Here is a 16,200-nt window from a genome sequence, read left to right as displayed (position 1 = left end):
CTTTTATGAGATTTAAGCCTAGTATAGCTGAGTTTTGTCCCTCATTTCAACATCAACCCCCACACAAATTCCCAATTAAAAATGAAAGTACTTTCCGACCAGGCGTGTAGAGGAACCCCAAAAGCTCTAACCCATTTATGTTCTGAACTGTGCTTAGACAGATTTGCGCCGGCCACCGGCGACCACCATTTTAAGGATAATTTCCTTCCATTCCAGTACTATTCACCCTCTTTCACCCTTGTTGCCTCTTGCTGTGAGGGAAAATTGAAAAGAAATTAATTGTGGGCTAACAGAGTAACATTAATTCCAGCGGTTACTTCCCATCTTTTGGTGAACCATGCCCCTATCACTTCAGATCTCGGCGATGGACTGTATGGGTCATTGAAGTTGCCAACCAGACAGTTGGAAAGAAACTAAGATCCATTGGTACTTGCCTCACTATTAAACTTAATCAAGTTTCCCACCACCTCAGCTATATAAGAAGCTGGTTCCGACCATTTTGGTTTTGTCGTTGCGACGATGTATGACCTTCCCGGAGTCACTATTTGAGAAGAAACTTTGCGTTGGCCCAGAAAACTTAAAATTCTACGAGCGAAATCCCTCCATCCAAAGCCGTATTCCTTTTCATGGATTATAACAGAGGATTTGTGGACCCTTAACCATGCCTCAATCCTAACAAATCGCCCATAGCTATTGAAGTTTTGATAAACCCTGTAGATATACCCTTGAATCTTCCGACCCCATCTCCTACATAAGTTCTCGTTTCCCAGAGAAACTTGTACCAGTTGTTCGCAAACTCACCAGAGATTTTCTTCATTAATTTTTAATCTGCATGTAAATTGCCGGTTACTTTCTATAATAAGGAACCATCTATTATTGTTTTCACTAATATCTACTATATTGAAAGACTTCTCTCCCGTGAGGAGAGGAGTTTTCTAGGCATTTTAGGGCCGATATTAGTTAGGGATGATGCCGATGATGGCCATCAAAAAAGTGGAAAGAGAGGGAGAGAAAAAGTTTTCATAGTTCCCAAGAGAGAGAATTTCTACATTTATTTAGTTGTTTATGCATATTTATTGATTTTTTTTTATCAATGTTATATAATGTATCAAAGACTAAATTCTCCTTATATTTGTTGTAGTTCGTTAACGATATTCATGACTTCATTCGATTAACTTTCTTTGAGCTAGTCGAGTTTAATCTCAAGCATTATTACTGAACTTTAATTATAGTGACAGTAAAATTAGATTTTTTTGGGATCATATTTTGATCCAAAAATTAGATTTAGTGTGCAATATACCAATTAATTATCTTTTTTACCACGAGATTCATACACATGGTGGCAGGTTGATAGTAGGTACATACAATTTAACAAAACAGAGCATAAAAGTATATAGTATCAAGTTGCTTATTAATTAGCCTCTGAAAATTAATGAATGACATCACCAATAATAATAAAATATATCTAATGCCCCCATATATAACCTCCGGAATAAACCTTATATTTTTCATCAATGGCCGGCAAAAGGACAACTATCCCTGCCCCATTAATTATTTTTTGAAAATGTATTTTTATAGGAAGGTATGGAGGTCGAGGATTAGGGTAGTAGAGTAGGTAGTCTAGAGTGTTCATAACAGTAGTATTAGCAAGCAGTCTAGCTTTCTGTTGGTAGTAGGTTTTTATGCCTAAGCGTTGTTTTCTTTCATTGTTGATCACCTTACTGTCTTGTTGTTTTTATTCTACTTTTATATGGCTTTTTGGTACTGTCCCTTCTTGTCCATATTTTTATTAATGCGGTGCTTATTCTTTCATGAGTCGAGGGTCTATTGAAAACAAGCTCTCTATCCTCACAAGGTAGGAGTAAGGTTTGCGTACACACTACCCTCTCCAGACCCCACGGTGTGGGATAATACTGGGTATGTTGTTGTTGTTTGACCCGCCCCACCGTGCCCTATTAATACTTTGTCCTGCCCTGCCCTATTAAGATTTTGCCCTGCCCTGCCTAGGGGTGGGCATATTTCGGTCAGAACCGAAGAAACCGATCGAACTGAAAATATTTTTATTTCGGTTTTGGTTATTCGATTTTTCAGTTCGGTTGTCGGTTATTAATTTATTTGGTTCGGTTAACCAAAAAACCGAATTATTAGCAGATAGATTCTTTAAGTTATATATAGGCTAAGCCCGTAGATAATAATATAGGCCTAATTTTGAAGTCTATAAAAAATCCAATCCAAATAAATAACCCAATCGGCTATTCCTAATTTCATATTCCTTATGACTTTTAACTCTAATAAAACTTACAATTTTATTCTAACTTATCGAAATTTTGAAAGAAATCCAACAAATTCGTCAGTCCAATTATTACATAGAAAGAGCCCAATATGATAATGTTCAAACTGAAAACCGATTGAAATAAACCAAATTGAAATTAGAAAACCGAACTGAACCGAACTTATTTCAGTTCGATTTTGATTATTACTTTTACAAAATCGAAAGCCAAATAACTGAACGAAATTTCTTTAAACTGGACCGAACTGACCGAACGCCCACTCCTAGCCTGACCCATTAAGATTTTTTGTCAACCCCACCCCATTTGCCATCCTACATGCAACGGCTTTACTAATTCTACCTACAGTCACAAATAATCCGTTATCAAAGCAAATTGGAGCAAATACTTGCAAAATAGTACTTCAATATTAAATTAAAAGAACAAATATGTTGTACTTTGAAAAAAAGAAAGGTTTCCTCTTCTCTTTATTATTATTCACTCTCACGTGGGAAAAAAATAACAATAAAAATAAATATTAAAAAAACAAAATTAGGCTGGTAATAAATTCATATTTTTCAAGGGAAAAAAACCCGGAAAAGAAGCAAAATGAAGTAAGTAGTTGATAAAAATGTAGAAGTCAAGTCTCGTCTCACAAAAGAAAGAACGGGAGGAAGAACATATAGCTGCAAGCCGGCAACTCCCTGCGAATTTGGATATATATACATAGAGAGAAGGGGAATGGAGAATCTTCGCCAAAGACGAGCAAAGAATCCCTATTCTCTTCTTCTTTCTTTTGTATTGATCATTGCCGTCTCTTCATCCATATCCGCAACTTCACCTCTTTCTCACTCAGATCAGGTTTCTTCTCTTTTTCAACTACATATGTTTAACGGCTAACGAACAGTTTGCTTCTGTACTGGTAAAAGAAAGAATTATTTTTCAAAACATACTCTATATGATTATTCTGCCCTAGATCGAAGGGATAAATTTTTGTTCTTGATTTAATTTTGCTTTTTTTTTTCTTCTTTTTGAATTCCCAGTTAAGTTAGGGTTTTAATGAAAAAGCTATGGAATTAGGTTTCATGTGCTTTTTCTTACATCTAATATTGCAATTCTTGAACTAAATTAACCTTTTGGTTTCACGGCTAGCTGATTTATAAGTAACGTTTTATTTGAATTGCTTGCAATCATCAGTGATAACCCATGTTATTTATTTGTGGGCTTGTGTGGATGTAACTGCATGTATTGGAAATTAAATTATGAACAAAAATCACTTTTTGGAGCTGGTATTTTCCTGGCTGACCACTTTTTATTTATTTGTGCATAGGGTACAGAGCAGCATGCATCAAGGTAATATTTTGTTTCTCTTTTATTGATTCTTATTCCGAAAAGGAGCCTCTTAAAAATACATTCAAAGATATTTCTCTGAAGCAGTTAAGTTTGTGTCATAGTAATTTATCAGAAAATAAAAAAGAAGTTGTTTCATGGTTAAATGTTCTTGTTTTTGCTCCTTTTCAGGCCTTATATTCTTTTTCAGCAAGATACTGTATGAGATAAATTCCGGATTTCAACTGTATTACTGAAATATGTTTGAAAATTATTCCTTATTAGATGTGCACTAATCTAAATTACTATTGTTTTTTATGCTCTGAAGTCCTGAACAAGACAAACCACGCGTTCATGAAGTTCATTGCTCCCGAGATAGAAGCCGGGCTGCTTGGAAAGTTATTGAGGAGGTATCTGCAAAAGTACTTTGTATGGACTCAACTTAAAGCTGTTGCACATACAGGACTGAAAAATTGTTCTTTTATTCTTTGTGTGCGGTGCAGTACTTAATGCCCTTTGTGGAAAGAGAGAAGTATGAGCTCCCTAGGCAGTGTAGACTTCATCCAAGTAATGATATTTTCAGAGATCAGGAGGAACATAAGATCCATCTTGACGTGAATGAGTGGAAATGTGGATACTGCAGAAAAAGCTTTCGGGCTGAAAAATTTCTTGATCAGCATTTTGACAACAGGCATTCCAATCTTCTGGACGTTGTAAGCATCATATATTATTCGTGTTTGCGGTTAACTCCAAGTTTTCTTGCAATAGGCGTGAGAAAACCAGTCTTCATGCACTCTTCTGCAGTATAGCTATTCATGTGGACTGGTGGTTCATATGATCGTTATTATCTATATTATATAATTTTTTTTTGGATGAAGTAAGATTATATTTTTTTTGATAAGGTAAATTGTATTAATCAAAAGGGAGAAAAAACTCCCGCATACAAGAAGTATACAAAAAGTAGAGAATTTACATCAGAACATGACTCCCTATAAATGACGCCCAATCTTCTACACAAGTAGGGGCTACATGTGTGCACCAAAAAGCGATCAGAGATAAAAGACTATTCTTAAGATGTGAAAACGAAGACTCAATCCCCTCAAAAACTCTCCTATTTCTCTCTCCCCAGACTAACCACATGAGAGCTAACGGGGCGAACTTCCACGCCTTTTGCTTGCTTCTTCTACGGAAACCGGCCCAGCTATATAGAAGATGCATAGATACAAAAGTTGAGATGCATAAATAAAAGAAATGTAGCCCCTTTACGGTGTGTCAATCTAAGACAAGGGAACAAACAAAATCCAAAAATTGGTCACTACTAATTACAGTAGCTATCTTAGACCAGCAAAAAAGATTGAGCAGGCATCTAGCCACTTTATATTCATCTTCTTCCACTTTGTTTTCTATTTATTTCAAAAGATATAATTTTCTAATCTAAGAGGCATATTTACCATTCTTTTCTTATTCCTTTTTCCTGTTTACTATTATAAAGCAAAGTTTTTTTTATCATTGATGCCATAATATATTGTTGGAGTTTAGTAAACAATTCATAGAATTAATCCTGAAAGATACAAAATTAATAGTAGAATACCTGATATTTTTTCCTTTAAATAATCTCTGTTTAGTTTGGTTCCTTATTACCTTTATGATTTTCTGAACCTTTAGTAGCTAAAGCACATAAAATTAGGTAACTCCAAGAAAGGTGGTAGTGAACTATAGGAACTCTTGTCACAAGTATTTGGAGGTTAATGACTTGTCTAAAACTTAACTTAGTGATGCTTAATAACCAAAAAATTATAAATCTTCTTGTTTCTTTTAAGAATCCTTACTCATCTGAATGCCCACTTAATTTATGTATTCATTCGGCATTGGAGAGTGTTTATTTTGGCTATTAGAGAGTGCAACTATCGGTGCTACATTAGTAGCAGTTAATATGTAGAATTCTAGATTTAGGTAGCACTATTTTGCACGGTATCAAGGTATGTGTGACTGCTGATTTTCTAGGTTGAGTCTAATTGAGTTATATGATTAAAAGTTATCAAATTAGCAGTGATAGGGTATCTCTAGCTTACTGCTGAGTTATATGCAAAAACAAAAATTTTAAATTAGCAGTGTTAGGGTATCTCTAGCTTACTGCTCTTTATATTGCACGGAAGCTGGGAGTTTGTGAGCTGCTGGTTGGGGGCCTCATCTGGGATCTGTTATAAATAGTGTAGCGCTAAGGGGATGGAGATGAATTTTCAAGAATAAAGTGATAAATTACAGTCCACAAAGGATTGTTTCTATTAGGAGCTATTTGGGGGGCTTTAAGGAAACCATCTGCGATCTGACCTTTCAGAAACTACTGACAACTTGAACCTACTTTTCCTAAAAACTTGTCCAAACAGGTATTTGGGTTTTACTAAGCTTCATTTCCCCCATTACAGAAATGGATTTCATCATAGCATTCAAAAACCAAGTGTAAGTAGGCTGATTATTCTGTGGTCATTTAATTTCACAAGAATCATAATTTGGTCCAGGTCGGAGTATTCTATTACTTATCATGCGTTTACCATGCTTAGATTTTTGAATTAAATTAATCTTTTATAAGGTATGAAATAATCTTCTTTATAAAAAGAAAAGGTATGAAGTAATCTTAGCATATGATCTCAATGGCTCAGAGTCACAGCAAATGCCTGGCAGATGTATGTGGAGCTTTGCATTGTGACCTTGTGATGGAATTTAAATCCAAGAAGGCCAAGTGTAATCCTGCGGCAGCAGCAAAAAATCGTCATTTATGTGAGGTTACCTTCTGTACTTAAACTTGTATTTCAGTTGGGATTAATTTGCCAATTCCACTGATTTCTCTGTGATCACGTCCACTGTTTTCCCCTATTTCCATGCAGGGTCTTGCAGACAGCTGTTTTCCTGCTAATAAGAGTCCATCAGCTACTCGTCTTCATGGTAAGATTTATCCATAGTGTTGGGACCTAAAGTAATTAACTAGTTGCTTCCCCTTGTGATGATCTTTTGGTCGATTTGATGGCAGAACTATTCTTGCGCCAATTTTGTGATGCTCACACTTGTGCGGGGGGAAGAAAACCCTTTTCTAGAGGAGGAAAGGTACAGTTTGATTACTGAAATGCCTTAATTATATGCCTTCTGTTAGATCAGAATAAGAGTTGTACATGGGATTATGGAATCTTTACCTTTTTGGGGTTCATGCACTTGTGTCTGTAGGAGTAGAAATGACCACAACATTCAGTTAAGGTTATAATTTCGTACAGTACTACTGAGATGTAAAACCTGTTTGGTAATTTTGCGAGGCGGTTGCATTACGTGTTCTAGGGGGCTTTTTCTATGCATTTTGTAATCGTATCATCTCTTATGCATGTGACATGTTATATTTGCAGAAGCATACAAATCGCTTCTACTTGGCAGCTTCAGTGTTGACATTGATGCTGCTCCCTCTATTTTACCTTATTGTCTATTTGTATCAAAGGTACTTCCTCCAACCGTTGCATCACCCAGTCTCCCTCAAAATTTGCATTGAAACAATTACTTCTTCATGCAGAGAAATGAAAAAGGGAACTCAAGAACTTAGACGCATAACAAAAGTTGGAAGGAAAGCAAAACCTTCTTAGCTGTGTACAGCGATGATACTTTTTTTGGTGAGTATATTTATCTATCTTGTTTACTTCATGTCAGAAAGAACTGATTCCTTTCTCGTAATGATACACCAGCTTATTACATGTATTTCATAGTAAACTGGAATATTTGCATCATGAAGGAATGGACTGGATTAACATTGTGCATTTTCTTGTCCTGCTGTAGACATCTCTTGGCAACGAATCATTTACTGTTGCTGGATGATCCGAGTTCTGATGTAGAAGACAATGCATATCCTCCGTCAGCATGGTATAATGCATCTTGGCATTTAAGTCTTGTCAGTCTGGATAAGCCAATATCATTGAAGCAGAAGCTAAACTCCTTACTCTCTGTTGTAGTACTTCTCACAGATCCATACAACAGTTTTCATGGGAAGACAATCGCAATCAGTTGTCTCTTTATCAATTTTACATTGGGGGAACATGAAAGCTTCATGTTGTATGTTTCTTTGGGTAATCTAAAGTTTACTTTTGGGGTGTCTTGACCAACTTTAGTTGTTATGACTGGGAAGTGATAAGCTCGTGAAAGTGTGAGTTAGCAAATGGAAAGACAAGGTGGCCAATCGGTGATCCTTTTAATTTCTTTTCTTGTTTTCTGAAAGCAAACAGGAAGCTGCATTATTATCTTATACAGACAAGGGGATGAATCAAAGAAAGTTTTGTTTTAGGGGAGGGGTGGAAGAGTGCAGTAACGTTCCTAATTAGCGATGTGACAGCAATCAGCACAGCTATTAACCTTGCCAACGGTGCTAGCCTGTTAGATTAATCTGTAAAGGAAACTAACTATCTCTTGTTGCGAGAGCAGATTGGCTTTGCAACGATGGATTCTTGTATTCTCGTTGAGACAACCTACGGTGGGTGTTGCTGAGGACAGCGGCAAAAGCAACAGTAAGCTAGAGATTATATAAGACTGGCAGTAAAAAGAAAGACAACCTGGAAGAAGTCATCTCTATGCCTCATTTTATGGAATAATGAAATAAGAGATCGATTCAAAAAAATGATAATGATATGGAAAACATTAAAAACCTTTATTATTTCATGTGTATTTCCGTTGTAAGGAGAGAATGTCACGTGCATTGATAGCAAGAAATGCGTAATAGACGACTATGGATGACTTGGTCTAAGTTAGATACACAATTCGTACATATTTTTGGACTCCAAGTCGATATTTATGAATGAAATCTTGACTTTTTTTTTTTTGATTAAACAGTGAGTGTCATATACCCAAGTTACAGTTACTGCTACTTTTGACACAGAGTATGTTTGGCTAAGCTTATAAGCTGGTCAAACTAGCTTATAAATATTTTTCGGCTTATCTACGCGTTTGGTAAAGTTAAAAGTGCTTATAAGCCAAAAGCCATAAGCTGGTCATCCCTTAGCTTATGGATTTTTAGCTTATAACCACTTTAAGTTTGACCAAAATTTTTACTATTTTATCTCTAAAATATTCCTTTTCAAAACAAAACTCCTGCATCGATACTCATTGCCTCACGTATTTTTTCAACCTAAAACCCACGTCTCTTCAAGTCTGCAATTCCCATTGACTACTTGAGGTAAGCAAATTCTCTATTCCTTTGCATATTTGTATCTATGTGATTTTGTATTAATCTTTGAACTGTATGTAATAAACGAAGACATATCAACTTTTTGGTGTATTGGTTTCAAAGTGTTGTGGTGATGAAGACAGTGTTTCTCTTCAAATATATTATCCTATTTAGATTTATTTTTTTTATTGAGAAACTTTTGTCAATTTATTAATTATTATAATTTATGATTATATGCTTATCATAAAATAAATTATATTTATCATAAAAATTATCTTATTTAATTACAGTTGTATTTAAAATGAAATGATAAATAGAATATTTTGTATTTGAATCAATCTAGAATCTAAAATTTAGAAAAAATTACGCCCTTATAAGTGTAAAAAGTTCTAAGGTTATATAAGTCATTTTAACAGAAAAAGAGCTTATAAGCATTTTTTTTATTAAATACTGCAGCAGTTTATTATCAATTTCAACACTTGTACCCAAACACGTAACTGCTTATTTATTAAATCAATTTCAGCACCTAATGCTTATCAGCTACTTCAAATCAGCTAATCCAAACGGGCTCTAAATATGCTTGCTAACAAAACCTTCTGCTCTCTACCAATAATTATATGTTTCGTCCTGCAGTATATGTCATACGCGCCCGCCTTTGCTTTATTAAGGGTTCCACCAGTTCACATTTCTTGACAGATCTTAGACACCAACCATCTGATGGCATCCAAGTATTGACAGTCCTGCCTTTAACAGCCAGCACTGCTAAAAAGGCAGCTCAGAGCAATCTTCTCTGAATCATCAATGCTGAAATTTATGGAGTTAACACATTGAACGCGAGGGATATTAACTCATTGGATAATAGGAAACCATCAGGGTCACTAAGCCTGATATATGCCAATACCTCATTAACCTTGTCCCCTTCAGATAACAAAGATCTGAATTCTTCTGCCTCGATTTTCCTCCTCTGCTCATCCAAACAGACAACATGCCCACTCTCAATATGAGGCTTATAGACCTTGCAAAGGGAGAGAACAGTTGAGCTTCCAAAAGCTTTACCAAATGATTTCAAATCCAACCCTCTAGCAGTTCTCAGAGACAGCATAACAACATCCGTCGCTATGTCTTGAGTGTCTACTTTACTGTCCTGGCAACAATTCACTAGTCCGTTCTCCAAATTTTGCACATAACCCATGTAATCTTTCAGCTTCCTTGGCCTTGAAAACCTTACCCCATTAAGATAACTGGCTGACCCCAGTCCAAAAGCATAAAAAGATTTGTTTATCCAGTATGTATAATTGTGCTTGCATTGATAACCACTTTTGCAGTAGCTACTTATCTCATAGTGCTCATAACCAGCATTTCTTAGCATTTCAGAGGCCATTTTGTAAAACTCAGCAGATTGATTATCAGAAGGCAGAGGGAACTCTCCAGCTGTATACCTGTGGGCACAACAATTTCAGTTCAAAAGTTGAACGTGTAAGTGACTCACTGTGAAGTTGCTTTTACTTGTACAGTTATACTAGTAAAAGATTTAATGATATTCTTCTCTATACTTGAACAATGTCAGAAGTGTCAGATTTACTGCTGAAATACATATTGGAGTACAACTTATAGAAAAAGTAGCAATAAAAAACAAATAATATTGGCTTTTATACAGTTAGCGGATAAGAGACTATCAAACATTCAATCAACTACGCTTCAATCCCAATACAATCTGAAAAATAGCTGAAAAGAGATACCGGAAAAAGATGTTCGCAAAGAAAATCCCAACTTTGCAAGAGAAGGTTGTATTACTTACAAAGATCCAAACTTTGTATCTTGTTCAACTTGTAAATCGTAAACTGAGACATGTGTAGGCTTTGCTTGAATAGTGAGGCTCAAGCTTTGTTCCCACATATGTGGCTTCTGATGAGGAAGTGAAGATATAAGGTCCACACTCCAATTCTCAACACCACATGATCCAACAATGTCAATAGCCTCATGAATTTCCTGTACGCCATGAGCTCTCCCACAACTCTTAAGCAATTCCTCCTGGAATGCCTGAACTCCTAGAGAAACTCTATTAACACCCAACTTCATCAAATCGTTCAACTTTGCAGCATCAAATGTACCAGGGTCCATTTCTATTGAAATTTCAGCATCAGAACATACACCAAATTTAGAGTCCAATTTGTCCAGGACTAAAGATACTAATCTTGGTGGCACAAGTGAAGGTGTCCCTCCACCAAAAAAGACAGTTTCAAGAGGTGACTTGTGGTTGGAAGGTGTTGGGGTGGCTTTAATTTCTCTGCAGAGAAAATCAATGTAGTTAAGAATTCGCGGGTCGTCATCAGCTTGAGGTGAAGCTGAGCCGAGAGCGACGATAGGGAAGTCACAGTAGTGGCAGCGTTTTCGGCAGAATGGGAGGTGAACGTAAGCTGACGTTGGCTGTTGCAGGAATATATTTTCTATTGCGGCATTTTGTCGAACAGTTTGTGGGGTTTTTGATATTGCGGTGATAATTGTGCCTAAATAGTTGCGAGGTTTGGCCTTAGACGGAAAGACCGTGAATATAGGTGGGAACGTTGATCTCAGCATGTTTGGGAAGGCAAACATAAAGCCTCCAGCAAAATAAGCATTAATCATTTATTAGTAGGAAAAAAGGGGAATAAAAACAAAAGAAAACACAAGCTGATAACTAATTATGTGTAGCCAACAGAAATAGTTTTAAGTAAGCAAAAAAATAAATAAAAATATGTGCGTTATTTTCTTTTCTCATTTTAAATAGTTGCTACACCAAGAAGAGAAAAACATTGTGGTGAGGAATATTATTTTATTTCAGAAAAAGAAGGTTTTTTTTACTTCTCAAAAGTTAAGCTTTAATATAAAAATAGCAAAAAGGAAACATGACTAAAAACTTTAGAAAAGAAAAAAAAAACGATAAAATGTTGTTTCTTTCTTTTTGTTTTAAGTAACAATCTTATTTTCTTTGTGCATACCCGATAAAAATCTGACTTATAAAAATATGACTTCAGTTTACGTCAAACTAATAATTACATGGCATATATTTTTTACTGTTAATTTTATCACTTTACTATAGAAAATTAGCATTATTTTTCCATCATTTTTTTGTTTAAATATTACAGTAATTTCTTTATTCGGCTTTGGATTAGTAGGTACTATTTTGGCGCGAATAAGCATAATTATTATAAGCGTTCCCGCTACAATTTTGCTAATCTCAATTTTTGGCGGCTAAATTCCCTTACTCTTCGCTTCTACTGCAACGTTCCAATTTCCAGTCGCCGCCATGAATTCCAGAGAAGTAGCGCTGGTTTCAGCTGCCACAGTACTTGGTGCCTTTGCTTCTGCTATAACCATTCACCTTTTCTTCACTCCCAAAAAGCGTTCAATTACTGATTCAGACGGTTTCCACCAGAGGAAGTCATCTTCTCAGAACCCATTTGATCCTTCAAAACGCCAAGGGTTTGTCCATTTTTACTTTTATCGTATTTAAAGTTCGAAATTTATGTAATTTACTTTTATTTTCAGAAAAAAAGTAAAGAAAAATGGTTCTGTGAGTTTAGGTATTTGTCATGGGATGATTATTTTATGGCGATTGCATTTCTATCTGCTGAACGGTCCAAGGATCCCAACAGGCAGGTACTAGTCTAATTGTGAACCGATTATTTAGCTTTTTGTATGAATTCTAAGTCTTTTTGGAAGGGATAAGTAGCATTATACGCCAAATGTTTGTTGAAAGTTGTGTCCTTGATGCTAAGTTGTGAGTCTAGAGTATTTATAGAAAATATTTCCGATCCTCATAATTAATAGGAAGAACTCAACTATATTCTCAAACATAATTGAAAATGCCAAGCAGTCTTCAAATGTTGCATAAATTGAAGTTTTCTTATCTGGAATGAAGGCTACTAAAATTTGTATGTCCTACTGAATTTATCTCTGTCTTCTAGACGGAACCAAAGTTGTGATTAGTAGTTCTTGCCCTTTTATCCTCAAACTAAAAGAGTTATCTAATCATGAGTGATGTCCGTGTTCCTTCCAACTGAATGAAGCTATTTATAGACAGTATCAAGTTAAGCTGTACTTGTTGGAATAACTCTTGTTCATGGTGCTCAAGTTAAATGCTCTGAGCTCTTTTGTATGTTTTCTTTCCCACATTTTACTGCTCTAGTGCTACTTCAAGGTTGACTTTCTCAACTCAGGTTTCACAAGCTCCGTTAAAACTAAACACTTTCTGGTTGTTTGGCAGGTTGGAGCATGTTTGGTGAGTCAAAATGGTGTAATACTAGGTAGGCTGTATTTGAAGGAATCACTTCTTTGTCTGTTGACAGCTGAAAATGTTCCGTATCATTTAAGTTTTATTTTTGCAATTTATTTTGCAAATTATATTTGATTAGGGAGAACTACATAATACTCCTATCAATTGATTGTCTTTTGGAGTAGCTGAAAGATAGATTAACTAGCTCATTTGGTTATGTGGATCAAAGGGCACATATTCAGTCACTTTGGACTTTGAGATTTTGCTATATTAACTTAAATATACTATAATATTCATTTCTGATCTCATAACCCTGATGATAGCATGGCCGTTCTACTTATTGCATCCTAGGATTTTCTTATTTAATATGAACAGAAAAAGATGAAAATGGAAAGGTGAATACTTCAGGAGTAGGGAGGTGAAAGCTACATTCACTAAACATAAGTGCGTTCTTAGAAATGGTGAACATTTGCAAGACACAAGTCTTCAGTTGCCTCTTGAAGTTGCTTTACTCTTCCTGCAGACTAAATATTATTTACTGTATGTTTTATCTCAACTTCATCACTTGAATTAGAATACATATGGCCACATTGTAACGCTGGGGAGTATATTGGTGAATTATATAAGACCCACATAGGAATTTTGATATTGGAAGTTCATCTTTATTCTCTGGTTTGTTATCTTTCTCCATATGGCTTGTGTTTCCATCCTACTTGAATGTTTGATTAGGCTAATTGCATCACTTATAGAATATGCACATTCAAGCAACATATTTACTGCCAATAGGTTATTAAATTCCATCTAATTTATGCTCTGCTTTTAGCCAGGCATTGGATACAATGGGTTCCCACGTGGCTGTTCAGATGATAAGCTTCCCTGGGCAAAGGTTGGTACTGTTTGCTGAGAAATGTTCTTTGTTATCGTCAGCGTTATTCTAACTCATTCGCTACCATTTCAGAAATCTAGAAATGGAAATCCGTTGGAGACAAAGTATCCGTAAGTTATATTCTTCTCCAAAACATTTATATATGCAATTTTGTCTGTAAGCTACATAATGCCCTTTTTAAATGTGTAATTACCAATAACTATCTTAATTCAAGAAACAAGTTTTTCTCAATCTACATTTGATGACTCTACCTCATTCAAGCTTTCCGATTATCGCAGTTATGTTTGTCATGCTGAAGTTAATGCCATCTTGAATACAAATCATGCATCTGCTGCTGGACAGGTTAGCTTGAGTCATGACCTGTGAACGATATCTACTGTCCTGACACCACTACTGCCCCCCCCCCTCTCTCTCTAGACGGCTTCTTTTCTTTTCTTTTCAATTCTATTGGAAATTATTTTATCTCCTGCAACTTGCGCAGTATTAACTCACAGAATGTCTTATCCGTATTATGCAGAGGCTCTATGTCACAATGTTTCCTTGCAATGAATGCGCGAAGATTATCATTCAGGTGAATTAAGCGTGGTTCTTTATGACTTCAACATAACTATAGCACCCCCAGCAACATCTTCTACTATGTTGATAAAATGGAAATTTGCCTCCATCATTGGAAGTTTAAGCTTTTTCTGGATGTTCATTTCATAAATTTTGATAGAACATGCTCTTGCAAAGATTATGCGAGGGCAAAACAAATTGCTAGGTTTCCATTTAGGGGAGGCTATTGAATGATTTGTTAAAGAATTTGCATATCACTTGCAAGGAAAACTGGGGGCGTCAGGATTTCACATATTTTACCTTGCAAATGGATATAAATACAGACTTTACGTAGGCGCATTTTGTCTCTTTTTCAAGATACAAAGAGTAGTTATAAAAGGATTAATAAGGATTGCAATGTAAAAAAATAGCTATAACAAGAATCTTTTCGTATTTTCTGATATTGACTTCTGTGCACCGGAACTAGGATGTTTAATTAATTATGCATTTCTGCTTCTTGCACCTTCCCTTTTTGGCTTTCCAGTAATTTATACTTCACAAATGTCTGTATTTCCAGTCTGGTGTTTCAGAGGTCATTTATTTTGTGGAGAAGAGGTTGGACGGTTCTGACGTGGCGTATATTGCTTCCCACAAACTTTTGTCAATGGCAGGCATAAAAGTAAGTCATTTTATTAGTGTCAATTTCTGAGAAATGTTCTCTTTCCTCAACAGGCAACACCTCCCCTACGGGAAAAAGATTTCTTTGCATGATTTATAATCTTTGGTAAAAAAGGGAGGCACCGTTTATTAGCTATTTTGATTTGTGAACTTCTTCAAACCTTGATTTATAGGTAAGGAGGCATCAACCACAAATGAAAGAGATCTCGATCAAGTTTGAAGAGCTATAGACGGTCCTGATGTGTCTATGCAGCTCTTTCTCTCTTGATTAAATGATCGACTGGATTGATTGCATCTTAGTTAATGCTGCTAAGATGGCTGAGGATTCTCAACTTACCATGTAGGGTGTTCAACTCTTGAGATGTGTGCCAATGTTTGAACTGCTGCGTTGAAGCTCAAACTTCTTACTATTCCCTAAAGCACCTTCACTCGTTGTTCTAAAGAAGCTGAGTTAACTTACCATTAAGCAGTTTTATAGGTCCCAAGTGAACTCTCTTTATGCAGAGAATAAGTATTGTAATACTTCCATCTGTATCCATCTTTTAACTAGTTTAAAACAGAAAATATGCTTATGTAGAAATCCACTTGTAAACAGATTCTCCGATGTCTATGGATTGGGGCATTAATTCCTTGCTAAGCCTATAACAAATAGGGAATCGGCCTTCATTTGGTAAAACCTGGAGTCGAGGGGCACTTTTCAACTTATTCAATTAACAAAAGAAAGAATACTTCAACATTGTTTAAGTTGTCCTCATTAATATAACACCTTTAGAGGTCCAAAATTGGTAGAAACCAGATGGTGCCAACATTTGATTAGCCTTTTCGTAATACAACAATAAACCCATCTCTGTCAGTAAGTTGTATAAGACTAGTTCATTGTCTTTTACGCGTCTTCAACCCCGCCGTATGGGACAACTATCCCTTCATTTAGACAGTGAGCATTAAGAGTATTAAAAATTGCCTCCAAATCCCATAACTATCAAACTAAGTGGCAGGACGGCTCAATGAAATTGGAGGCCTAAAGTCAAAACTTAATAAGATATGAGGAAATAACATTAGT

The 16,200-nt window shown here is 35.7% G+C and overlaps 3 protein-coding genes across 4 annotated transcripts; 2 read left to right on the top strand and 1 right to left on the bottom strand.

The window, feature by feature from the left end:
- The first annotated feature begins 2,891 nt into the window (after window positions 1-2,891).
- Window positions 2,892-7,732, top strand: LOC104109397 (uncharacterized). Of its 2 annotated transcripts, none has more exons than XM_070197411.1 (10): window positions 2,892-3,128; window positions 3,598-3,620; window positions 3,925-4,006; window positions 4,100-4,309; window positions 6,257-6,379; window positions 6,482-6,539; window positions 6,625-6,698; window positions 6,989-7,077; window positions 7,150-7,264; window positions 7,383-7,556. In XM_070197411.1, exons 1-9 carry the CDS (start codon window positions 3,009-3,011, stop codon window positions 7,217-7,219), a joined length of 849 nt encoding a protein of 282 aa, XP_070053512.1. In that variant the 5' UTR covers window positions 2,892-3,008; the 3' UTR covers window positions 7,220-7,264; window positions 7,383-7,556. The 2 variants fall into 2 exon arrangements, with proteins under 2 accessions (XP_070053512.1, XP_009616977.1); XM_009618682.4 differs by having other exon boundaries at window positions 2,893-3,128; window positions 7,150-7,246; window positions 7,410-7,732.
- A 1,534-nt stretch (window positions 7,733-9,266) lies between these two features.
- Window positions 9,267-11,499, bottom strand: LOC104109395 (uncharacterized). The gene is made up of 2 exons (XM_009618680.4): window positions 10,586-11,499; window positions 9,267-10,226 (listed from the first exon to the last, which is right to left on the bottom strand). The coding sequence occupies exons 1-2, from the start codon at window positions 11,410-11,412 to the stop codon at window positions 9,599-9,601; spliced, it is 1,455 nt and encodes a 484-aa protein (XP_009616975.1). The 5' UTR covers window positions 11,413-11,499; the 3' UTR covers window positions 9,267-9,598.
- A 438-nt stretch (window positions 11,500-11,937) lies between these two features.
- Window positions 11,938-15,769, top strand: LOC104109396 (uncharacterized). The gene is made up of 9 exons (XM_018775312.3): window positions 11,938-12,249; window positions 12,351-12,426; window positions 13,034-13,073; window positions 13,870-13,928; window positions 14,001-14,038; window positions 14,207-14,270; window positions 14,446-14,499; window positions 15,040-15,141; window positions 15,314-15,769. Exons 1-9 carry the CDS (start codon window positions 12,074-12,076, stop codon window positions 15,368-15,370), a joined length of 666 nt encoding a protein of 221 aa, XP_018630828.1. The 5' UTR covers window positions 11,938-12,073; the 3' UTR covers window positions 15,371-15,769.
- Window positions 15,770-16,200: the final 431 nt, after the last annotated feature.

Source organism: Nicotiana tomentosiformis, chromosome 3 (genome assembly GCF_000390325.3).
Source record: "Nicotiana tomentosiformis chromosome 3, ASM39032v3, whole genome shotgun sequence".
NCBI classification, from domain to species: domain Eukaryota; kingdom Viridiplantae; phylum Streptophyta; class Magnoliopsida; order Solanales; family Solanaceae; genus Nicotiana; species Nicotiana tomentosiformis.
Note: the sequence above shows the minus strand (reverse complement) of the source record. Positions and strands in the feature narration are given on the sequence as shown.

Bases quoted from the DNA above. Each gene is read 5' to 3' on its own strand.
- LOC104109395 (XM_009618680.4), bottom strand. From the start codon at position 11,412: ATGATTAATGCTTATTTTGCTGGAGGCTTTATGTTTGCCTTCCCAAAC. The intron at 10,227-10,585 runs GTAAGTAATACA...TTGTGCCCACAG, and splicing joins GATACAAAGTTTGGATCTTT to GTATACAGCTGGAGAGTTCC.
- LOC104109396 (XM_018775312.3), top strand. From the start codon at position 12,074: ATGAATTCCAGAGAAGTAGCGCTGGTTTCAGCTGCCACAGTACTTGGT. The intron at 12,250-12,350 runs GTTTGTCCATTT...CTGTGAGTTTAG, and splicing joins GATCCTTCAAAACGCCAAGG to GTATTTGTCATGGGATGATT. The intron at 13,074-13,869 runs GTAGGCTGTATT...GCTTTTAGCCAG, and splicing joins TCAAAATGGTGTAATACTAG to GCATTGGATACAATGGGTTC.
- LOC104109397 (XM_009618682.4), top strand. From the start codon at position 3,009: ATGGAGAATCTTCGCCAAAGACGAGCAAAGAATCCCTATTCTCTTCTT. The intron at 3,621-3,924 runs GTAATATTTTGT...TATGCTCTGAAG, and splicing joins ACAGAGCAGCATGCATCAAG to TCCTGAACAAGACAAACCAC. The intron at 7,078-7,149 runs GTACTTCCTCCA...TTCTTCATGCAG, and splicing joins ATTGTCTATTTGTATCAAAG to AGAAATGAAAAAGGGAACTC.